This window comes from Haliaeetus albicilla, chromosome 9, assembly GCF_947461875.1.
Source record: "Haliaeetus albicilla chromosome 9, bHalAlb1.1, whole genome shotgun sequence".
NCBI classification, from domain to species: Eukaryota; Metazoa; Chordata; class Aves; order Accipitriformes; family Accipitridae; genus Haliaeetus; species Haliaeetus albicilla.
In genome coordinates, this window is record NC_091491.1 from 42,568,146 (window position 1) to 42,583,548 (window position 15,403).

Consider the following 15,403-nt stretch of genomic DNA (forward strand, 5'->3'; position numbering starts at 1 on the left):
CATATTTTACTATTTATAAATTTTCAACATCTATATGCATGGGTCAGGAACATAAGTCTCATGGTAGCAACCAACAAGTAACTCCTCCTGCTAGATTTGTAAAAAAGTTTTCAGGAATCTATTTACAAGAGATCTTTGACATAGGACTTGCTAAGTGATATCTATACACCTCTTCACATCTCTAAACATCATAACAATTTTTTTGCTCTTTGTCAGGCTCATGATATCCAGCGCTACTATACCTTAAATCTTCAGTATTTAAATCTATTTTCTATTTCTTATATTGGGTGTTGTGAGAATTATCAAAAGTCAAACCACAAATACAGTGTGCCCCTCATGCAGTGTCACAAATGTCAAAAGACCCTGCCAGAGAAAACCCATTAATAAAGTCAGCTCTAGGGACTCCAGGAATCTAAGGGGGGGTCCCACACAGAGACATGGCTAAATCCAGCCATACCTCTATCTCCAATGAATTAGAGAAGTAAGGCCCCAATGAAAATGCCTGTTACTAATATATTTAAATAGGTAACAGACCAAAAATAGTCAAAAGACACATCAGCGTTTCAGCTTAACTAAGCATGAATCATTGCTCTTGCAGATGGTAGCCAGAAGCACAGAGCAAAATGCAGTACCAGCTGCACAGCCCACCTCAAGGCAGTATGAGTATTGACTGGCATTGCTATTTCAAGCTAGCCCCAGCCCTTCAGGAATAGCTCTCATGCAAGTAGTCTGGAATTAAAGTGATTTTAATACTGAATAAGAGTAAGACTTGAATAGCTAAATCAAATCAGCGTAGTTAACTGCACGCCAGTTAGTTCCCGTTTTTCTGACAAAATCCCAAAGGGCAGGTAACTAATTTCTGCAAAAGCTCCAGTACCTAGGTGGCTTTCAAGGTTAACCACTGGTACAAACGATAGCAATACTTCAACCTAAAAGGAATATAACACCGAAACAATCTGCAACTAACAAGAAAGATTAAATCTCCTGGTCTACCAGAGGAAAAAAAAGGCCTATTTGGCTCCTGATAAACATTTGCAGTTTGGGAGGAATGATTTGTCAGCCTTGCAAGAACCAGAAGATAGTATGTTGAATAGTTAGTTTATGCCAACAGCACAAGGTAACGAGAGGCCCAGGATAGTAAAGAGGAGATAAGGAATATTTAGACAAGTTACTTAACAAGGCACAATAGCTGATTTATGGTCTGAATGAAAGCCTACTGAAAGTACTTCACTTGATTTCAGCAGGTTTTAAATCAAGTCGAGCCTTAGGGGAAAAAAAATGCAGAGATAAAATTTTTATTAACTCTTCCAGCTTTACGACAAAAAGTCAGCTAAATGAAAATTTTAAAGTTTACCTCTGGCAAATGATCCTCAACAAGAAGAATGTGCTGTCACTGCATTTGCTAACAAACTGAATACTACCACCATAACTGCCACCCAGAGCCACTAAAGGAAAAAGGAGCAAATGCACTCTTCAAAAATACAATGTTAAACCAAAGAAAACATTGAATATTAGGGGGGTAGAGGATGTTCAGTTCAAGTAAAAAAATATTGCAAGAAACGATATAAACAGAGTGATCTAGAAGATAAATGCATTTTATTCAACTTTGTGTGAACTTGTGTTTTAAAATGAATCTTTTAAATAATATTACCAAACACAAGCCTAACTAAATCCATTAATAGTAATGTTAAATTCTTAGTAGTATTTGAGTGATTCACAAAAAAAAAGTTAATGGATTTGAGCACTTCACCCATAGACAAGCTGTAGTTGTTTCTTCCGTAGTGTTTCCAAAGCATTCCAGACCAATCTTTTGAAAGCACCTTAACACTCAAAATGCCCCGCATTATCAGTTCTAGATCACTTCCTACTAGGTGTGAGTCAGTCATGCAAGAAACACCCTTACTGGGAGGTCTTCAGAATCAAAATGACTGAGCTGATAATTAAAATTATAATCTCATTCTTACAAAAGGCTTCTGACAAACAGTTTGATTCAGATGAGCAAGAAATTACCAAGAAGTTCATGATGCCCTTGTTTGTACCACATTATTCTATCAGTAGTCAACTTTAGCAACGCATTTTTATACAGTATCCTTTATTAGCCAACTATAAGTATCAATGTTTATAGTTAACAAATCAGTGGAATATAACAATAGATTCCACAACATGAGGATAGAAAATTAGGATACAGAAAACCAGCACATAGCATCCATGTTAAATCTGACTATGAAGATTAGAAGACAAGAGGAAAAAAAAGGAAGGGCAGTTCTTCAGAGCTTCAAGTCTGGAAGAGGCCAAAACACTCGTATTTCTTTCACAGAACAGTGCAGAAAAGATGCAATTTGATATTATGAAATTGGTCATATTGTCATGGTGTCATAAAACAGCATAAAGCAACAGAAGGTTAATTAGGAACCAGAAATGTCAGTCCAGAAATCCTACAGCAAAAATAATAAGACTAAAAAAACCCACCCATAATGCTACTTTTATCATAAATGCTCATATTGACTACAACAATTTCCCTCTCTGTCCAAGTTCTTGATACATCATAAATAACCGCTGAGGATGGACAAATCAAAGCTAACAAGCTAGCTTGAGGTTCATGGTTGAGAACCTGATGGCACTCTAATTACGGGGCACAAAAACTAACACAGGTAGACACCAGGTTCTGCAGCCACTGCTGCTGTCTGGACTGCCTCAGGAACACCACTTCTAGTGCATGAATCAGCCACATATTTTAAAGCTAGTTTCGGTATAACTGCCTTTGCACCCTTTACTGCAAACCCAAAGAACAGGAAAAATACTAGAAAATATGAGCGAAGGAAGGGCAGAGGGGAAAAAAGTCTTTGAAACTTTCCTTTTAAGCTTTGTTTTCTCATGTCTACCCCAAAATGAACATTTATATTTTTTGTACCAATCTGAAGGTTTAGGAAGCAAAGCTGTGCTGTAGGCCCATCAAAAGGACAAATATTTTCGAAGTATGACTTCCTTTTCTAAGTTTAAAGTTATCATGATGTGACAAAGAAGTAGAACACAACAAAAGCCTGGAAGTATGAGCTGAAAGCGAACACACTTAAAGGTTCTAATCATTATGCCCTAAAAACATAAAGGTGGCTCTGGGGCCTACTGTTAACTACCAGAGCTCTTAAGAGGACAAAACTCCCCCTTTAATTGGGGCCTTCACATACCTGCCAGTAAGCATTTGCAAACTCCTGTTTCTGAGGAACAATGCCACAAGCAGTACCCAAGATTTTCACAATTGCTTTACTATTCTGTATCACCCCTTCAGAGAGTGAACTGTAAGCTTCTCAGGGTAAGAACGCTGGTAATTCTTTACCATGTTACTATGAGACAGTAAGTAAAAATTTCAGAACTATGATACTCCCAATACTGTGGAATTTCATTTAAAATATTACAATTTTATTACAAAATGATAAGATGAAATACATGATCATTTCTCTTTGGGAGTGTGTGCAGGGGAAATACCTCTGAAATGCCTTCTGGCCTTTCTTTCACTTTAAATATATTGACTGTTTCTAAACTATTAAGGAATTTAAAACTTACTGCCAAAGAATACTATGAAAGATGATTTAAATTAAGTATTACAGTATATATGTTACATCTGATAAAACACAGACAAATCTTATTTGTATTTTAAACTTGTTTGGAAGGAAACTACCTAATACACATACATGAGAATAACATCAGACTAGATAATATGGTCTCACCTTTCTGTTTTTGATTCACTGTCAGCTCGGTAGTGTTCAAGGTCTTGGTAAAGAGACTGCAATTCTGCTTGAAGTCCTTTCTCCCGTTCTATACTTCCTTCATAAAATTTAATTTCCTTTTCCATTGCTTTTACTTTTTCTTCCATCACCTTAAATTCATGAAGTATCAAATAGCTGACTCCACAGTATTTACACACTGTCTCATCCCGGGACATCTAGAAAAGGACAAAATTGTAAGATTGTTTGTAAGAAACAAGTTGAACAAAAAAACCTGAATAACACTAAATAATAATAATAAAAAATAATAATAATAATAAATCTGAATAGTTTAAACCATTTACTGCTCTGGAGCATTTATGATCAGATTATGTTATTGCTTTAACAAATAATAAAGACAAAATTCTACATTAGCAAAATGAAATCAAACTATAGCAGTACTTTCACTTACTGGAAACTTCATAAGATACATCAACTATGCAATTTACTATGTGGGAACTCCCATTGGAATTCTAAAATGAAGTACCTCTGAATTATGTTTGGTGTATTTATTTAAAATAAAATGCTGTGTTTTACAAAGTTATCTCCTTAATGAATTTGTGATCACCGAAGCCAGAAAAATGTTATTTACTGTGGTTTTTTGACAATATATCCAACTGAAGTATACAAGATCAAAAGTGGAAAGTGAATAGAGTAATGTAATCCAGCAATCTTTACAAAAGTAATTCAAATGAGTACAGGCCTAATTATTATGATGTAGTGTCCATGACACTTGAGTGTTGTGGAAAATGTAACCCATTTACTAGGTATGAAGTATTCATCACTGATTTAAAAAATACAGAGTACATAATACATATCTAATTGAAATACCATTTCTTAAGTTGAGAAACATAGTTTTGTAAGTAATCAAATTAAGCTTTGCAGTAAGCAAGGCTTCATAAATATGAACAGATAGATGTGCGTCGACTTTGATACATACTTATTACTCAGTATATCAGTTGTCCCTGCGTACCTTAATAATTTTCACTTCCAGGAAAAAAAAAAATGCTCAGTTTACAAGTGATGCGGAAGTGAACCTGCACAAGAAATGGATATCGAGTAAATAAATCAGCCAGACCAATCCAGGGACTGACACTTCAGTAGGGGACATGTAAGCATCTGCGTACCAGCACAGATCCCCGAACATGACAGGTTTTACACTGTTCTCAGGTCACAGCATAAATATATTTGAGAGGAGATGGTTAGAATTAAGACTAGATCAGAGGACACTCATAATACAGCTAAAGACACGACCTCAAAGCAACAAATATAAACAGGTATGGGTAAGCTTGGAGACATGAAAGATGGAAAATGGGTAGCAGCTGGAAGAGCAGTTATTTGTTTGTGTACCAAGGGCTTAAAACACGCTTTAACCTTTCTTGCAATTATCAACTGTTACAATGATTTTAACACAATGACTTAGAAAAGTCAGAAAGCTGGGAAACTGCAAGCGGTTTAAGTCAAAGAATGTAAGAATCCCTCGTGTTACAGAAAAAGGAACAAAAAAAGATATTTTGAGACATTGGGATAAATTCAAAGAAATCATACTTAGATGAAAAGAGAACAGCTTTCAAAAATTATAAACTAAAGACTCATTATCCCATGATTCAATAACCTTTAGCAGTTTAAATACAGCTTGATAAAAACGGTATTTCAGGATGCCCTGGAATTACCAGGCCAAGCTTTATTTTCCAGTTTCTTAGTCTTGCCCCAGTTTAAAATACCCCTAGTTACAGTTGCTCTGAATGAGCTGAAAATGCAAGTTTGTTTTTCCTGGCAGCTGCAAACTGTGCTTGGAAATATGAAACTGTTATTCAGGATAACTACCATAAAGTTCCAAAGCACTAAAATTACTATATTGAAAGAGGACAAAATGAGCTGTTATAAGGAGCACAGGAGGGGGGCTCTTATCCCCAAAAGAACATTGTGCTCTCTTGCAGCACCACCACTGCTGTCTTTCAAATAAACAGTTACAGAAATTTCACTGGGTACTAGGATTAAAAACAAAATAAAACAATTAGGGTCCTGAACTGAAAATGTTTTATGCAAGTACTATAACTTTTTAGTTTTGAAATTCAATTTTGTTATTGAACTTAAAAATAAATTAAGTCATAGAACAGTAAATATTATCCATCTGGACTTAGTGGGAAATGGGTCCTGTTCTTCTTCACATCCATTCCTCAGGTGAAGTAAAAACTTGAAAGGACTTCAGATCAGGTTGGATTTTTGAAGTATTTGCTACATAGTCAAAAATCACAGGAAAGCTCACAGGCTTTATACTACTGCAATAAGGAAAGAAAGTTCAGGCTTTTAATCAGAACTTTGCTTCTGTACATGCACAATTATCCTGCAACCACTGCAATATGCTGTATATAGACATGAACTAGTTTTAAAGTACCTATCTGCAGTGTAAGTAGCAGTTTCTTAATACCAATAATGAATCTGGCACAGATTGAGCGATGCTCAACAGGCAAGCTAGCCCAAACTAAATTCCATGCTGCAGTAGATTAATACCAATAAGCAAGCTAATTAATGTAAACCCAGCTCATGTATGCCCAATATGCCTAGAAAATTAACAGGACCCAGTTGAAAGTGAATTGCTCCAAAGAGCAAGGTCTGAACTGGGCAGAGCAAGGGGTGTACTAATCTGAATTCTCATCCTAAATCCAAGATTCCTCTGTCATGCCCACAGTGGTAAAATCACAGGCAGAACTTTCCAGAACTTTCTCCCCCCCGACCCCACCCTCCCACTGCAAACATCACAACACGAGATCTCCTTGCTGATACTTAAAATACCTCCTAGAATTCCTGAGCTGTTTGGACACTTTTCAGAAGCTACTGAAGCTTCACACAGACAGTTATAGAGAAATACTGTCAAGCTGTAGATGCTGATTTCATTCAGCCAAAATAATGACAAAGCCATCTAAGGGCTACACCAATTTAAAGGTCAGAGCCAGAAAGCATTTTATAGCTTTGAAGACTACTTGCAAATGAAATGTTTTGGGGTTTTGCACAGTTTCCAAGAGAAATAACATTACTTCGTCTAAATGTGTATTTCTCTATTGTCACCCTTAATAATTTGCAAACCAGAATGTTTGGTCATTTATAACCAATTCTGACACTGAGGGCAGATATATTTAAGTGTCTAAAAGTTTTAGACAACTAGGTAGGTGATAAAGACTTCTTAAGTTCCCTGCTGAAGAACACTCTGGAGTGTGAGTGCAGTCCTTATCAGATATCAGATAGTCCATAAAGAAGAGAGCCTTATAAATGGTCTGTCCAGGACAAAGATTCCATTAGACCTTGTATCTTAGACACCAAAGATGATCAACCATTACACAAAGGTCTATAGGAAACAAATTTTCATTAGTTGTTATGCTTACAAAGCTACCTTTTCTGGAATAATATTACCCCTGAGTAACCACTAAGAATGTGTATTACATACAAAATTATTTATGTTTTCAGATTCCATATTTCACTATTTACATTTGATCAAAAGACCGTTGTCATCTTCTCAAACACAAAGCAAAAAAAAAAATTCAGGGGCAAAAGCAGAGTTTGGAAAGAATAGGAAAAAAAGGAAGCTATCAGAGCTCTATCTAGAAAGGGGACTGTGTATGTCCTTAGCAGTGAGAATAAGCAGTCAATACAAAAAAATCAATTAGTAATAAAAAAAAAACCAACACCACCAAACAGAAGGTCATTTTAGTAATTTTAGTATTGTTGTTTTGGTCAGCTTGGACAGGGAAACTCAGGGCAAACAGGACTTGAAAAGGTAACAGAGGGATACTAAAAAACCCCTGCTATTTGAGTTAGCACGACAGTACTGCATGCACAATAACAACATAAAAAGTAAAACAAACTCACTGAGGACAAAGTGCTTGAGCTAGGAAGATATTTGATCTACAAGATTTTGAGCTACAGTTCTGATACACATTACACCAGACGCTACAAAGAAAGGAAGAGGGCAATGTCCAGAACTAACTGTATCACAAGGTAACATTTCTAGCTGTGATATTCCAGCAACTGTTCCACTACAGCATCTGTGGGAATAGTTTCAACTCAGAGATGCGTTTGGTTTTGGAAGAACTAATATTATTCCATGGTTACATAGACTTCTTTAGCTACCAAGGGCAAGTGGAGAACTGAGCCAAGACAGATAGTCACTTAAATTACATCTGTCTGACTCAGTACCATAAGCATCTGTAGAGCACAAGTTATAAGGAAAAAAAGAAAAAAAGAAAAAGATTACTTTGGTGGTCTGGACCATTATTAGCCTTTTGAATGACGAGACAGGAATTTATACCATTTCAACTTGACCAAATAACTACAGGGAGTGTCAGCTTGTGCACTGCTATTCTTCTCTGATATTTCTGATTCCACCTGCAAAAGTTACCACGATAAAGAACTAAATTCTTGTTAAAAGAAAAATGATCTACTTTCTCACTTAGCAGTGCCTTGGTATTACAACATCCAGCATATGGATCCCTTATGCTAGAAATAGCCCATTACAAGCAGCTAATAAATAGCCATGACTCTTAAAAGCCAGAACTTAAGTCCTCAATTAATGAGATTCTTTTAAAAAGCTTTGAATATGTTTCTGTGCATCACTGAAATAAAAACATAGAGCCATGAGCACAGATGGACTCCTTCTACATTAATTTTACAGTGCAGGGGAGGGAGAGCCTAAGGGAACTGCAGCACTGGCCATCCTCCTTGCATCACCCAGTGCTCCTCAGGCACATAACGCGGTAGTAACAGCTCTTGCTCCCTCCCCAGTTGATCCGTCAGGACTGAGACTGCTTTAGCAAGGACTGGCCAAATAACAAAAACCCCTGTATCTGTCCAAATACCACTTGTAGCAGAACAATACATAAAACTTAAGAAAAAAAATAAATTATGCTCCACCTGGGTGCTCTTAAATTATTTCTGATAGATTGTTTTATTCTACCTCTACTTGATTCTACCTTATTATCTGAATCTACTTTCTTTTTGTTTTACTCCTCCTCTCCCATACTCCTTTCATTTCTCTCATGCTGTTTGTCCCTCTCCTGACAAACTAGCCAATCCCTATTACACAAAAAGAAATCATTACTCAAACCACACAACTGATTTTCTAGGAAGAAAGTGGAATCTTCTGCTGTATATGCAAAACTGACAAGTTATTTGACTGAAATTGATCAATTTTTTTATTCAAAGAAAGATTTTTAAGAGTCTCAGTAGAAACTTCACTTAAAAAAAAAGTTTATTGCGAGTCAAGCTTTCAGTCAGCATCTAGTCAGAAAGTAATACACATTGTAACGCTAAGCCATGCTGCATACATAATTATTTACTCCACTTCCACAAAATAGCAATTGCAAAATAAAAATCACAGTACTTGCTTTGAATACATATGAGTAGTGTAGAAATAGGCTTGCAGTAAAAACAGAATGTCCTGCTCTCAAAAGTTTCATTCAAAACATGCCCTGAAATAATCAGCTTGTCACGACAGGAAATAATACTCGGATTTCAGGTAGCTTTAATTTTTTCCTGCCTGTGAGTAAAGCAGACTAATGAATCATAAAAGACTGTGTTGCACTGCTAGTAACTGCACTCACTCACACAAGCCCTGCAAATATCTAACACATGTCCAACAGGCCATGCAGACCTTAGGGGCACTCGTAAGCTCTTTCAGGATGTGTTAAGGCACACTCCAGCTCTCCAGCGCAACGCAGAGCAGAGAGTTCTTATAAACTGAACCTCAGGACATTGCGACAAAATGCGATGCCCGGGCAGACAAAAGATAATTTAGCCCATTGTTAACCATATCTTTGCCTGACAAATACTGACTTTTTGCACCTGCAGTTGCAACTGTTGGGAAGCCCCTCCTAGCTACAACCCAACTGCTTGTGATGCAAGAGAGACTGCAATCTCTCCAACTCCTAGCAACACACTTGGATGCTGGTTGCAGAAAGGGTAGAAAAGCTTGAATATAGTGAATACAGCCCTAGTTTTATGAGAAAAGCTTCAATATAATGAATACAGCCCTAGCCTTATGAGTACAGCAAGAGATAAAAATGCTTTGCTGCCCTAGGTGACCACCAGTGACTCCAGAATTCTCACATTAAGAACAGAAGATCGTTATCCAAGTCCAGAAGATCGTTATCCAAGTCCATTTGCTTTCACAAATCCTCTGATACTGCAATACACAGTGGTAAGAAAGCAGGTTGCCTTTACTCCCTGGGAACTGGTTTTCCCAAGTCATCTATGGGTCCATGCATAACCAGTTCACTGTTGAGAGCTTTCCACCTCTTCAGGCTGTAACATATGGGCTCATATCAAAAATAAGCATATCCTTTCCAACATTTCCAAAGTACATTACAGCCACTCAGAATATTCACACAGCCAGAGCTTGTCATCCCAATGAAATCTAAATGTTAAAAATCTGACAGCCAAGTATTGAAAGCAGGCATAGGGGCAACTCACAAATATCACCTTAAGAAGCATTCATAAGGTACGTGACAACAGGACCCTGGAAACACTTCCTGCCGTTCTGCATGTAAATGTTACTGTGTTCATCTGGAGGGCACAAATGGAAATGCTGCTGCTTCTGAATCCACATTGATATCAATATTGTAAGTACTAAATACATAGCTATGTTGTTCACTTTGCAAAGCTAGGCTTGGTGTATGGGACAGATTCTTTAGCTAATTGACACAACTGGAACCATGTAAGAACCTATGAAAAAAAAATAACCCCAGGTCCAAAGACAGCAAGAAAAATTAAAGATAACATAATGTGTTCATAAAGATACCGTAATGTGCTCAATCTAAAGCACACGTGGCAAATCTATTGAGTAACCATTTGCTATTAGTAATGTACGTGATGTTTTGTGGATAGTCGGATACCACGGGAACATTCTGTACTGCTGTATAACATAGCTTCAAAGTTTCTGCTCTGCTTACTTTCTTAAGCTCCTAGGGTGAGAGAACTACTCATCTGTAAGGGTATCTTGTGCTCAATTATTTTTTGATTTCTGTTAAGCAAAGGTTATATATTTGCCAAAGAAAATATAAAATTAAATATAACTTTATATTTTTACTGTCTTACGTAGGTAGCTGCTATTCGTTTCCCATTTCATTAAGATCTTCAGGGAAAAACTGCATCTTCCCATCTACTTACATTGAATGGACAACAACAATGCTGAAACAAACACAGTAAGTTCACAAGCATATAAAATATTTGTCTACCACTAGCAACAGACAGCTAACAATGTACAGTATGATAATCTTCTTTCTCTTGAGGAAACAACCAACCAACCCAACTGCCCACCCAACAACAAAAAAAAAAAAAAAAAAAAAGAGAACTCTCAAAAAATACACATCCATAACACTGGAGTAAAGGAAACACTAACTTCTTTTGTACCATCCTATGCTCTATGATACCTCTCAGACTGAGTTTGATGGCATAAACTTTAAGACATGCAAGTACATGAAAAAGTAGGCATTACAAGCCAGCAATCTCTGCAAAGTTCTTTCTCCAGCCCTGTGACAATACACTTAATGAGAAAATGTAGTGTTCTACAGAGGCAGACCAACCAACTTACTCAATTACCTAAAACACCTGCTATCTGACACACCAGGTGTGCAAGCATCACCTCCTAGAAGTGTACAAGCATCCCTAAAATAAGGCTCCCTAAATACCCTAAAATACCCTCCCTAAAAACTGTCACAGCAGAGAACCTAAGCTATGGCTTGGACTTTGCCATTGACCGACTTAGTTATTTCCCTCCCGGGAAGTTACCAATTTTCCTATGTATGCTGCCAAAACAGCAGCAGCTGTTCTCCACATTCGCCATCACCACCACTCCATGTGGCATAGCTTTCTTCGAAACTCGCAGGGAAAACGGACTCCTGCTGACTTCTAACACTGGTTACCTAACTGAGCAACATTTGTCAAACTGCTCACAGGCAAAGTCACAACTCTGGGATTTTTAAATTTTTTTAGAAACAAACCATGATTTAGATCTTTACTAATAATTAATTTCTAAGAAGTATACAACTGTAAATACAAAAAAAACTATAAACTTTAATAACAGACATGTGGATGTTTGTTTGCCTGTTAATTATTGTTTTTTTCATTTAGCGCCCATCTTGCAATGCATGTTGTGTGAAAGGTATGAGAGCAGTAGAAGGAATGAGAGACAGAGAGAGAGGGAGGCAGGGCCATGTAAGAGAGAAGCAGACACACGTGTTCCTTTGGCCCGAAAACTGCATGTTGGGAGCATGTGCTCAGTTTGGCAGAGGAATCTACAGCTGGCACAAGTTCTGCATATGTTGGGAGCCATCTAAAAGAAAGACTCCAAAAGAGATGCTATAAAATCCAAGAAGCAGGGAATGTGCAGGGAATAACAGCTTGTGTACATCAAAGGTAGAAAATACAAGGACAGGAAATTGTGAGAATGACTTGTAATCAAGCTCTGTATCTTGTAACTATACTGCAACTACAATGCAAGTCAGCTGAGTGAAGAGACGAGCAGCAGCAAAGGATATGTAAAACCCAAACTCTTAACTGATCCCAAAATCTTGGGCTGTCGTTGCCTTAGGGCTCACATATCTCACACTGAGGTGACAGGGTAGGATGGGACAGGAACATAAACCTATTCATGTATATATCTAGGAGTACTGATGTGCCCTCTGCATATAGATCTTTTTGTTAAAGGTGTACCACAAAAAGTGAGAGAGATCTCAAGAGACTGCCTGCCCAGTCATTTACCCCAAAGCAAATTTTGCCTTACTTGTCCCCCACAGGGCCACTGCAGGAATTCCACAACTCCCCTGGGTGAGCTGCTCCAGAGTTCAACCACCCCTACATTGAGAGTTTCATAACATTCAACTACAGCAAGTCCAGAAAGGTGAGGATCAGATTAATTTTCAGCTGGAGATGAAGGACAACCGCCATCTTCCTACACGTCAATTCTGTTACTGTGCCCTCAAGTATTTTCCAGAATAAGTAAACTCAGTTCTATTATCCTTTCCTAGAACAAGATTTTTAAGCTCTCTACTATTTTTGCACTTTTCTAGATCGCCATCAGTCACGTTATTTTTCTTAAAGCCTGCAGCTCAGAATTGATACCTCAACAGCCCTGAGCAGAGGAATAATGAAGGCCCAAGTTTCACATGCAATTCCTATACCAATACATTTAATACTTGCTTTCTTTGTAACATCACTTTGTCAATATTATTATTATTCTGCTTATGACCTGATTATAGACCTCAGTGTTAGGTTTGACAAGTGACAAGGAAGCTTAGTCAGTTACTATGTATTTTGTGTTGATGCATTGGACATACTCTTTCTAAATATGCCTTATTCTCACTAAGAACATGAAGTTTAATTCTGTTCCCAGAATGCTCACAACCCCTCCCAGACTGGCATCAGTGTATTCCTTATTGTAATCTAAGATCCTAGCTCAACAAAAAACAGCAGATGCCAACACTCCTACGGAAAAGAAATAATGTCACCCCCTTTCTGTTCCCAGTTTGTGCCTGCGCTCACACCTGCTTCCTCCTCGTGCTAGCATATGCATAGCACAGAGTTCAGGAACTAGATCAGGAACTGATCCAAATGAAAGACAGGCAGCTGAAGTGCCACCAGACTACAGCCTTAAGTCTTTAATGGAAGTATTGAGCAGTACTAGATCCAGAACAATTCCTTGATGTGCTTCATCCAACAATTTGGCACAACTGTTTTTCTGAGAAACTTGTACTGATTTTTGCTAACCACCTTATCCTGTTGACCCTTACGAACTGATTTCTAAACAAACATATCTGGTATCTTTGCTGCTGCCAGAACAGCTGCTAATGAGTCTGTAAATTTCCCAGGTTCTTCCCCTCCCCTTTTTATGGGCAAGTATTCCTTTTCCTTTCCTTTGGCTATCTTACCCATCCTTGAATTCTCAGAAATCATCATTGATGGCTCAGAAATTGTTTCAACAGTTTCCTGGACCATCAATTTCTCCAGGCTGTGCTAGCCTGACTACATAAAACTTGATTATTAGATGCATACCAAAAAAATGAGGACAGCAGGGTGTTTTACTGCCAAAGTAAAAACTTCATAGTGTTGTAAAAAGTGACTCGTGTTCCAGTTGTGTACATCACCCCATATAAAGAGCCTCCTTGTAAGTTAACCCATATAAACGGCAGCATTGTTACATTAGTAGTAATCTGTCTCCCAAACAAAAGAACAGCCTCACACACAGAGAGAAGACAGAAGAAAAGATGAAGGGGAATGTTCCATTCCTATTTGTATTGGCACTCCTTTGGAACAATTACATGTTATGCTCTGCAGTCATTCCAAACTTACGGCAACAAAACACGCCGTATGGGGCAAAATTCGAAACTCGCCTAGCAGTGACAACACCATTACAGAATGACTATGTTCCCCTAGTGTTCCTATAGCATTAGTGTGTAATTACATTTCATATAGACCGAGAACACACCCAGTCTAAAACCAGGACCAAAACGTACCAGGTAACGTACCAGCGTTCAGAGGCCAGCAAAACATCCCTAAGTTACTGTAGTACCTGGCCTCCAAATGGTTTGGTTTTTGTACTTCCACTGTTTCATACCTTTCGAATCTCCTCGGGCAGGGCGTGAATGGGTACGTGCCGCTCCATGGCCTCCCGAAACTCTGCGGCGGGCTCAGGGAACCTGCCAGAGGCCACAGGGAGGGTCAGAACCTGCCGTCAGCAGCAGGGCCGCACGTCTCCTCTGGCCCACGCGCGGAAACGCAAGCCCACACACGCTACAGCCGGCCCAGGCCTGCCCCGAGAGGCCTCCCCACGCCCCAACCGCCTGCCTGGAGATAAGCCGCGGCTGCACGGCAGCGGCGGGGCCCCGGCAGCGGTCGCGGCGCGCAGGCCGCGGCGGGGACGAGGGAAGGAAGGGGGAAGAAGGGGAAGGAAGGAAGGGGGGGGGACGGGACAGCACCCGTCCGGGGCACGGCGGTTCGGAGCCCCCCCCCCCCCGAGCCGGGTCCGGCCCCCCTCCCCACCGCGGGAGACGCCGGAGCCCGAAGCCAGCCGGAGGGGAAGCGGGGTGAGGGGAAAGCCAGCCGGGGCGGCCATTTTCTTACCGCGGCTTCCTCCGTAACCACGGCAACGGCGCGCCGCCCCGCGCGTGCGCCTCACGTGGCCCGGGCGCGCGCGCCCGCGCAAGACCGGCGCAGTTTGGTGCTTGGGGGGTTTTTGGGGGGGGGGGGGGGGGGGGCAGAGGGTCTGCGTTGCCCCTGATCCCACCCCGCATAGCGAACGGTCCCGATTGGAAATTAATAACTAGGATGGGGAGGAGCTGCGGTGGCAGGGCTGGAGCTGGCTCCGGAGGGGGAGGACGCGGTTTCGTCGCAGAGCCTGTATTTCGTTCCAGCCCCTGTCGCCCCAAAACCGGCCCTCGCGCCTGGGTCGGTTGCGTGTTCGACACCGAGGCATGTGCTCAACCTCCCTGTGAACCGGCTTTGCGCCGCCAGCCCCCAGCGAAATCCGCTCGGGTTCACAGCGAAGCCATAAAAATAAATAAATCAGGAAAAGATGCGAGAACCGGGAGTTTTCAGTACAACCCCATTTCGATGGAATTAATTTCACTTTCTGCCTCCCCTCTCCTTTTCAT

At 39.8% G+C, this 15,403-nt stretch overlaps 1 protein-coding gene across 6 annotated transcripts in view; it reads right to left on the reverse strand.

Annotated features, from left to right (window-relative positions):
• Positions 1-14,956, reverse strand: part of LEKR1 (leucine, glutamate and lysine rich 1) — a 64,285-nt gene extending 49,329 nt beyond the window's left edge. For 2 of the 6 annotated variants that reach the window (XM_069792891.1, XM_069792890.1), the window contains exons 1-2: positions 14,368-14,686; positions 3,726-3,940 (exon numbers count right to left, since the gene is read on the reverse strand). In XM_069792891.1, coding sequence (XP_069648992.1) covers positions 3,726-3,940; positions 14,368-14,415 — 263 coding nt within the window. In that variant the 5' untranslated portion in view covers positions 14,416-14,686. The other 4 variants (XM_069792886.1, XM_069792887.1, XM_069792888.1 and 1 more) reach the window with 4 other exon arrangements.
• Between the last annotated feature and the right edge of the window lie 447 nt (positions 14,957-15,403).